General features: G+C 36.6%; 1 protein-coding gene across 1 annotated transcript; it reads right to left on the reverse strand.

Annotated features, from left to right (window-relative positions):
- Positions 1–3,035: 3,035 nt before the first annotated feature.
- Positions 3,036–9,453, reverse strand: LOC145485703 (uncharacterized). The gene has a single exon (XM_081464327.1). It carries the CDS (start codon positions 9,330–9,332, stop codon positions 3,036–3,038), a length of 6,297 nt encoding a protein of 2,098 aa, XP_081320453.1. The 5' UTR covers positions 9,333–9,453.
- Between the last annotated feature and the right edge of the window lie 279 nt (positions 9,454–9,732).

Here is a 9,732-nt window from a genome sequence, read left to right on the forward strand (position 1 = left end):
GCCCCCGCCCCCCGCCCAAGTCCCTGGTCCATTCCTAACCGTAGAATACATTGACTTTCACGTTATAACAATCATCACAATCAGCGGTTATTCTCCACTCGCCAAAAATGTTGCTTGGCGATCGATTTGACAAAATTTTGTGGATCTCTTCTCGCTCCTGCGGCGATATACAAGTCATCCATCACATTTTTTTTTAACTTTTTCGACATCTTTTCTGACTGCTTTAAAAGGAACAAAACGTTTCAAATCTACTCGATAGAAAGAATTGCGGATGCAAACAAACCGAACGACGTCTTTCTGTGGAAATCTTCCGTGGAACAAACGATTTTTAAATATTGGGACGAGTTACAAGCCACATCGCGGATTTTGACCAAATTGGTGCTAAACCTAAAAGAAGATTCCGACAGCGAACCGATTTTACGAAAATATTTACAGGAGGCCAATCCGTCGAGTAAACAAAGTTGTAAATTTCATTAATTTCAGGTTTTTGGACCTTCACCCGAAGAGCCTGTGAGATGCATGTAATAACAAGGAATAAACCAAGGTAACTCAAATTTCTCTGTTTTCTTTGTTACATATTGATTTGCCTGCTAGTGAATGTGCTGCCGGCCATACTGTGTCTGATTTGTACAGTGAATGGATTCTGTACAGAATAACCAACGACAAATGTAGACTACAGACCAGAAGACTTTCAAGGACCATTACCAACGGGAGCGTTCTTAACGCTAACCAAAACGTTATTGAGGCTATTATTAACACCAGTCTGCAGTCTGCATTTGTCACACACTGTCTCAATGGGTAGGTCTCAATAATTAGACTGCGAGACAAGTAGTCAATTTTAAGACCAATTTCCCAGATCATGGGATGGTGGATACTCGTCACTGTGCATATTTTAAGTCATTGTGCACAAACTTCACCGCCATAATTTATGCATTTCATCAGAAGCCAAGACTTGTATTTAAAGATTTGTCTCCATTTTGAATCATACGAGAATTTCTCTGTAAAACAAAAACCACACTCCAAGTACTGAGCTGAAAATGAACTGATACTGGTGACTGTCATGCAGTAAATCACACAACTATTTTTTAGCAAAATATGTTTGAATTTTTCATTTCAACTTATAAAACTAGTTTTGCACACAAAAGCACTACAAACTAACTGCACAGTTGTGACTTTCTTTTTGAGAATACTTCATTTAAGATATGCCATGGCTCTTGCTTTTAAAACCAAATTTCAATTTGCTACATGTACCAACATTTACATGATTGGTCACTTTGTATACCAATCACAATTTTTTGACATGTAATTTGACATGTACTATAAAATACTTTCTTTTTTAAATCTGGGCATTTCTATTCTTCATAGAGAGAGAGAAGAATAACAGCAATGAATAGTTACAGCATATACTCCAAATCCAAATACTCTATTGAACATTGTTAATCATCAAGATCATCATGTTTTTTTTTTCAACAGTAGCTTTTGTATGGTTGTTAATCTGTTAAGTAGTGGCTATAGATTTTATGTCCCTCAAAGTGATCTCAAAGTTTAGAGAGACAAATGTCTCGTGGAATCAGTTCACTACTCATTAATATTATTGTTGAAACATAAGTAAGTTTGCAGATTAATGCAGAAGGTAATTCTCCTGAAAGAACTGTGATTCCAGCAGCATTGAATATCATCAAACTTTGAACTGTGGCTTCATCTTCACTTTGTTATTTGTCAAATAGTTTCTAGAGCTATAGAGTTTCCTCTCTAATGTCTTGAGGTAAACTGGACCACCAATTATTGTTTGACTAAAATAAGTCTTGATGACTTCCACACTTGGGATGTACCAGTAGTGTTTCAGTGCTGATTGAGATGTCCATAATGTCTTCACGTTGTACTTGATATTCACTTGCTGTTGGTTACATGTATGCTTTATCCATGATTGAGAAAGTGACACAATGTGGTACAATTCCCCCAATCTGCATAGTTATTAATCTGCTAAGCAGTGATTGTAGTTTTTATGTCACTCAAAGTCATCTCAATGTTTAGAGAGGCAAACGTCTTATGGAATCGGCTCAGTACTCATTAATTGTTGAAACATAAGGAAGCTCGCAGATTAATGCAGAAGGTAATTCTCCTGAAAGAACCGTGATTCCAGTAGCATTGAATATCATCGTACTTTGAACTATGGCTTCATCTTCAGTTTGTTATTTGTCAAATAGTTTCTCTATAGAATTTCCTTTCTATTGTCTTGAGGTAAACTGGACCACCAATTGTTTGACTAGAATAAGTCTTGATGACTTCCACACTTGGGATATTGTACCAGTAATGTTTCTGTGCTGATTGAGATGTCCATTGTGTTCATGTTGTACTTGATATGCACTTGCTGTTGGTTACACATATTGAGAAATTGACACAATGCGGTACAATCCCCCAATCTACAAGTTATAACAATCAGAGAAGAAAATATTTAACTTTTGCTACTTTGATAAGGAAGACTATTGAATTATATACGTAAGTTCATGATAGAAATCAAAAGTTAGGTTTTGCATTACACTCTCTGCAGTGTCTCTCAACAGCTAGTAGAGTATTTGTTCCCACTATTAATGACAACAAAAAATAACGAGCTAAGAAATTATGAATCAAAAGTATCTTAGACAAAGAGACATGCCTTGATTTAAACATCATGTTCCTTAACATATATAAATGGTTGCATAAGTAAATGAATATAATTCAAAACTATGCAATAGTTTCAATAATCTAAAACACACTTTGACTTATGAAGTCGGTATAAATTATAAATTAAAGATGAGACTTACCCTGGTGGTGGTCCAGGCCTTGTGTTTCTACACATTGTGCACAGCATTGACTGCTGTGCACTAGAATGGGATTTCTGTGTTACTCACTGCATTCACTTCATTCATTAAATTCACTGTTGACATTGAATGATATTATTTCATCTTTCTGTTGCATAAAATCAAAAATGCATGCAACATGTATTTTACAGCCTTCAGAAAACACTTATCTTCTGGTGCAAATTATTGTTTACATCATAAATGTAAAAGGATTTTAACAGCATCATGATCTGAATAGTAAACCCCAATCACAGTATTATCAACACTTTTAAATTTATGTGATCTGATGTAAACATGATCAAGAAGACTTCCTGATAAAAATGTTGGTTTCCTCACAATTTGCTGATAACCCAATGTACTTTCCAATATATTCTTTAAATTGTGTGATTCTTTTTCATCAAAGTAATCAATATTAAAATCTCCAAGTATTACATCAATTGTGTACCAATTTGTGATATGATTTAGATTGTCAACAAAATCATGTACATTAGAAGCTTGTTTTCTGTAAAGGAACAAAAATCTTATTTCACAATTCTCTCGTCTACTAAAAACTGCTGTGAACATCAAAGCATTTATGACTGGAAGGTACTCTTTCTCTTTGATGCACACTGTTGTTTTGTTGCAGAGAGCTAGGCTGGAATATCTATTATCACTGTTATCTTGCCTGTTTAATATAAAAGGATATAGGTGATCTTGAATATCATTGTCTGAATCAGATGGTGTAAGTTGAGTCTCTGTTAAAAGTAACATATCACAGTTGAAAATTTTGGTGTCAAATTTTATGTCAATACTGTGCTTTCGAAGTGATCTGATATTTAACAGGACAATAGGTATGATGGGGTCATCTTCCTGTACTTGAAAATTAGCATTCTCTTCTAGCAGTGATGTATTTCGCAGTCTTTCATACTCTTCAATTACTCTTGGATCTGCTTTAATATGTTTGTGTTCTAATTTTCCAAGAACATAAAGACCTTGAAGAGAAGTGGCACGGCTCAGAGCAACATAAGTTTGTCCATAATTAAATGACCTTTGTTTAAATAAATCAAAACTTATAACAATTTTGTTTAAAGTTAGTCCTTGAACTTTATGAACGGTACATGCCCATGCCAAAGCTAATGGAAACTGCAGTCTTTGTATTTCTGGTGAAGAACGCTTCCCAGGATTCAACTTTATTTGAGCTAAGACTGGTTTAATTGGGACAACTTTGTTTTCTATAGCAAAGGTATCAGCAGATTTATCAATAACCAAATTACCCGCATCTTCATCATCAAACTTAATATACACAACAGTGGGCTTCTGAGTCACTTCATTCACCAAGATTCGAGCCACAGTACCTAACTGTCCATTTATGAGTCTGTCGGAGATATCAACATTGTTTGTTAACATGACACGAGCCCCTTCTTTAATAGATACCTCCAAATCTAGACCACCCGTGTAAGAACGTCCTTTTGAAAGAACTCTTTCAATTTCATGCCTTGATACATTCTTTGGATATTGGTCCACTGCTTGAAGAACATGTATAGGCATCAAAATTTCTTGAAGTCGTTGATTGTTGTAGTCCATTACAGGTTTATTTTCAGCCCATACATGTAATTCATTCAAAGGATAATTATTTGAGTCATTCACATCAACTGCCCTTGATTGAATAGCGCGTATGTCAGCTTCTGTGTGTTGTGCAACCCTCAGTCTGTTTAAGAGCTCAGTAAAGGGTTGATCGTACTTTTGCCTCATGATTTCAACCAGTTCTATCATCTTGAATTCGTGCCATGGATGTGACAAATTGTATACGTCATTACCATATCTACAGAAAATAGGTTTTTGTTGGATAGGTGGTAGCTGATGTAAATCACCCACAGCAATAATGCTTATACCAGCAAATATCTTCGAGCTCGAAGTCCCAAAAATTTCCTTTAGTCTTTGATGGATATGCAGTAGCCTATTATTTGAAACCATCGATATTTCATCAATAATCAACAGCTTCAGTTCACTTAAACTGAGCCTTAACAACGTTTTCTTTTGATCTGGTAACGGAGGTAAATTAATTCCAGCGTGTTTTGGAATAGCTAAACCTGTATTTATAGTCGTGCCACTAATATTAACAGCTGCAACACCTGTAGGTGCCATTAGCAGAACTGTTGGTAAAGACAGATTCACTGCACTGTATTTAAACATATTCACTGCAGTATGATAAATTGTTTTGATTAAGTGGCTCTTACCACCACCACCACCACCAGTGACAAATATATGTATCGGCTCAACAGTTTCCTTAATGAGGCAATTAACACTTTTAATCGAGTTTCTACACCAAGACAGCACGACATCATACGTAATACGCTGTTTTACATTTAAAGATCTTACAGCACCACGTAGTTCTTCGTCTGTAATTGCAGATGGCTGATTATAAGTAGCTATTCCTGCAAATGTTTGGCTTGTTTCAGGTGGCAATGATACCACTTCCTCAGGTATATCGTCATCACATTCATCATCTATGCTATTCATTACTTCTCTTGACAAGTCGTCGTTTTCTTGATCATTAATAGGATCGTATGATTGAAGATCTCTCACTCGATTCTCCCTAACCATCTGTAACGCGGTGTCAATAGCCTCGGCATTTGGTTCAAACGTTCTCCTGTTAGTTTCTACTTTACTAAAAACTTCAGGCTCCTGGAATTTTGTTGAATATAATTGATCATCACCAAAAAGATCGGTCTCTTTTCGCCATGGAAAGTAAAGCATTAGTAAATGGTGGTAAAATTTTTCAGGCTCTTTTGCCTTACTGGGTGTGTGAAATCTTATTACAGCCTTAATCTTACGACGCTTCATTGTTTCTTGTCCGTTATTGAGTTTAATTGTTGGTGGAAGAACTGATTCACAATTACAGATATGGTTCGATTCTACTAAATCATCAGAAAGCACGTTAGGTTGAACATCATTAAATTCATCAGGGTCTTTTTTATAGTCTTTATAGTAATAAGCTGCAAACTCCGCTAAGCATAACTGGTCAACAATATTTGGCCGATCACTGTATCGTTCGATTATATTTGACATGAAAATGTCAGTACTGTCGTCATCCAGAGCTTCAATTTCCTCTTCAGATTTTGCCACTCGGCATCTTTCTCCCGGTAAACCAGTATTTACAAACACTGTGCAAGGAAAGGTCTTTCGTAACCAAAGCTCAGGCATGCATCTGTAAACGCATTCTTGAGCGCTAACTTCTCTGCAAGACAAAAATGCTGTACCAACCTTTCTCAAGCCTTCTCTGATGTTCAGGTTATTGTCTTTAGCTTCCCTTGCTGCGTTCATTATTGCTTGAGAACATTCGGTCTCGTCTTTTGAGAAATACGAGCACACGTACGTTATACATTTGTAGTGATTAAAGACAGGCTGCAAATCCACATTAGCTTTGAAACCTTTTATTCCTGCTTCAAAGTAGTTATTGATGAAGCAACTGTCAACTGCTCTTTTAAGGTGCAGCTCAAAATCGGAATCCGCAGAAATGGATAAAGCCCAATTATACTCGTCTTTGGAAACTTTGCACATAGCCAACACGTCCTCTGCACTTGTGCTTGAATCATAATCAGGTTTACTTGGATCTAACTTTTCGTTAATTTTCTCTTTTACACAGCATAAGATTTCATTGCGCCTTTTCAAGACTACTACTTTTTGTTCATCAGGCATATCATCCGGTAGTGGCTTGGACACAACTGTTTGGTTTGTGAAAAATTGTCCAAAGTTAAATCTGCATGAAATGTTCCTATACTTTTTGCAACTTCTAGAATGTGTATGTTTTTGGTACATGTTAACCAAGTCATGAAATTCGCAGTCATTTTCCCTGTTTGGAAGACTTCCATGTACATGTTCATCAATGTACCTTATGTAAGCTTCCTCGCTGCCATCTTTCAGCTCAGGACAATCTGAAGTCCATATCAATGAGTGCAAATGTGGAGAGCCTCGCATTTGAAATTCAATCCTAAGCGCATAATAGACAATCTTTCCGATAGGTTTCGCATTGCTCAATAATACATCCTTGAAAAATGTCTCTACTCTGTGTTGGAAGTGCTTAGCAACAATTACAGGATTTAAGTTAAGCAAAGAACATTTCTCATTATATGACAAATTATCTATTTCCTCATCCGTCATATTTTCTCCCCTCAAACGAGACAGTATATGAAAAAGTTCATGCCATCGAAGGTCAGCGCATGATAAAGTCATGAACCACGTCGGGATTCCAAGTTGTTGTACCATTGCTATTACTTCGTACATAAACTTTTGCCAATACGGTGGACTACCTGGGATACCTCTCAGAAAAAGATATGCCTGGTCCTTGAAGATAAGATTTTTCACACATTGTTCTTTTGATCTAAATTGTGATGCTGTTAGGGGCTGCCCGTGTAACTTTTTTAAAGCAATGTTGATGCTATCCGAAACTTTTTTTTGTTCAATGATAAACTGCGCAAAGAAAAGATATTCGGGATTCATAGCAAATCTCCCACTATAATGAAGTAAACGAGCATTAAAGTATCTGACCGGTGTTAATTTCTCTTTTCTGTCCATCTTATACCCAAATCTACCTTTAGGAAAAAGAACTGGAAAGGCTAATTCCTCACAATATCTGTCAGTCATCATAGACACAGGATGTTTATTTTCTCCAGGAGCAACACTGAATATTTCATCTCCTGCAGATCTCTGCCTTCCATCTTCATCAGATATTATAGGGTAATCTGGGATAATGGACTGTAAACACGTTTCACAAGTCGCTGCTCTGTGTTCATTAAGTGGGTCTTCCCTCTCACAATCGTCATCATAATCCCCAGAAGTATCACTATCTAACTTTCCATCCTGAGAGCAATGTCCCTTGTCTTTTCCAGCTTGTTCGTTAACTCCTTGTTCCTTCCCACAGTCGCCATCATTGCCATCACAATCACCAGCTAAAATTCCAGTCTGAGAACAGCTTGCGATGCCCGATTCGGTTTCTTGTTCATGATCACAAAGACTCGACAGTTCACGATCAATGTTTTCAAGGTTAATGGTTACATTTTCATATAGTTCATTATTCCTTTGAAGCCACTGGAGAGCATGTAGAACTACCTCTGGGCGCACTGCCTGAAAGTAAACATGACCTCTAAATTGCAATTTCCTCTTTAATTTTAACATAATAATTCCTGAACTATCAGGTGGCCTTGGTAAAACATGACACGTTTCTTCACAGGACACTGGGACATTACAAATTGCTCCCCTAATTTTCCTTTGCTGGCCTTTTGGCATCACAACAATTTTCTGAAACACGATTCGTTGAGAAACCAATATTTGTTCAAGTTTTTCTAAACTTGCAAGCTCAGGTGGCACATCATCAACCGCGAGATTGTTGTACACTGCTTGACACGGAGTTTTGTTTTTCTTCTTGATTGTGACGTTACAAGTGTTACAAATGTACATGTTTCCGTTAAATGACGTGACACTTGTAAACAAACAGGAACTGGAGTTGTATTTCTCCTTCTTAAATTGCAATACGGTTTTCCTGTACAAAAGTCTATTGCACACTACACAGATATAATAAGGACCTTCCCTTATATCTCGATTAAATTGCTGGATGTAATAGTCCAGTGAATGTGTAGAGGAACATTTTTCCTGCTTTAATTCTTTTCGCCTAGTTACTATTTGTTTTATTAGGTCCTTCTTTTCTCCACAATCCATTCTTCTGTATTTTTCAGCATTTTGAAGAAACAATTTTTGCTTTTTATTCGGCTCCATAAGTCTGTATTTTTCACCATTTTGAACACTCAATTCGTGCTTTTTGTTCGGTTCCGTAAATCTGTATTTCTCAGCATTTTGAACACTCAATTTTCGCTTTTTAGTCGGCTCCATAAGTTGGTATTTTTCGGCATTTTCAATCCTTAGGGCTTTCTTTTGACAGGATTCCATGTTGGCATACTTTGCAGCGCAATTATCTAAACAAGCTCGTTTTTTCGCTGGTTCCATTGCAGCATAGTTTTCTCTTCGTTGTTTGGCAAGTTTCTGCTTCTGCTTTACTGACATATGTCTTCTTATAATTTTCTGGCGATCTTTTTCTAACAGGTCACAACTGCATTTGATAAACTGCATTTCATACGTTTTTGCCTCTGATGTCGTTTTATCTGTTAGCATTCTGACAAGAAGTTCGATTGCACTGGTTACACTTTCGACAATTTCGTAAACATAACCTTTCGGCTCTTTATTGTCAAGTCCGAATACAGCGTAACTTTTTCTCCTCATATTTCCTCTTTTGAAAATGCAGCAAACATAGCACTTTGACTGAGACATGGACATCAAAAAACCGGTGTCGTGTTCTTCATTTTCTGTTATAACTTTTTTCATTTCTTGTATGACAAATAATGATTCTTGCTCTTTTTTTTTTCCTTTGTATACTACATTGAAACGTGCTTCGATGTTAGCAACGTCTATTGCAAGAGAATTTGGAAGATCAGAGACTGTGCAATTTTCTTTCAACATCATGTTCTTGTGTAGCTGGTTACTATTCTCAATTATGGCATCCAATGTATTTTCATTCCAATAACGAATTTCCTTTAAGATTGAGAAACAAATTGCGTAGAAACAAATAAAACAACACCGTGTGCACGAGCAAACCAACGTATCACTTTCTTGTGAACTATCTGAAATTAGTTCATTTCTATTTAAATTCTCAATATTTACTTGTGGAGAGAGTTCGGGTGTCGTTAGACCAACACTTGCAGTCACATCTGTTGATATCCGAACCCCTTTCAATTCATAAACTGCATCGATAATTCCAACATATAAGGTTTCAAAATACTCTACTAGTGCGTCAAGAGAAGTTATCTCTACTAGCACACAGGTTCCACTGGGATCAAACATTCCTTCAGAATCACGGCTATGT

The sequence above is a fragment of the Orbicella franksi genome, chromosome 4 (genome assembly GCF_964199315.1).
Source record: "Orbicella franksi chromosome 4, jaOrbFran1.1, whole genome shotgun sequence".
NCBI lineage: Eukaryota > Metazoa > Cnidaria > Anthozoa > Scleractinia > Merulinidae > Orbicella > Orbicella franksi.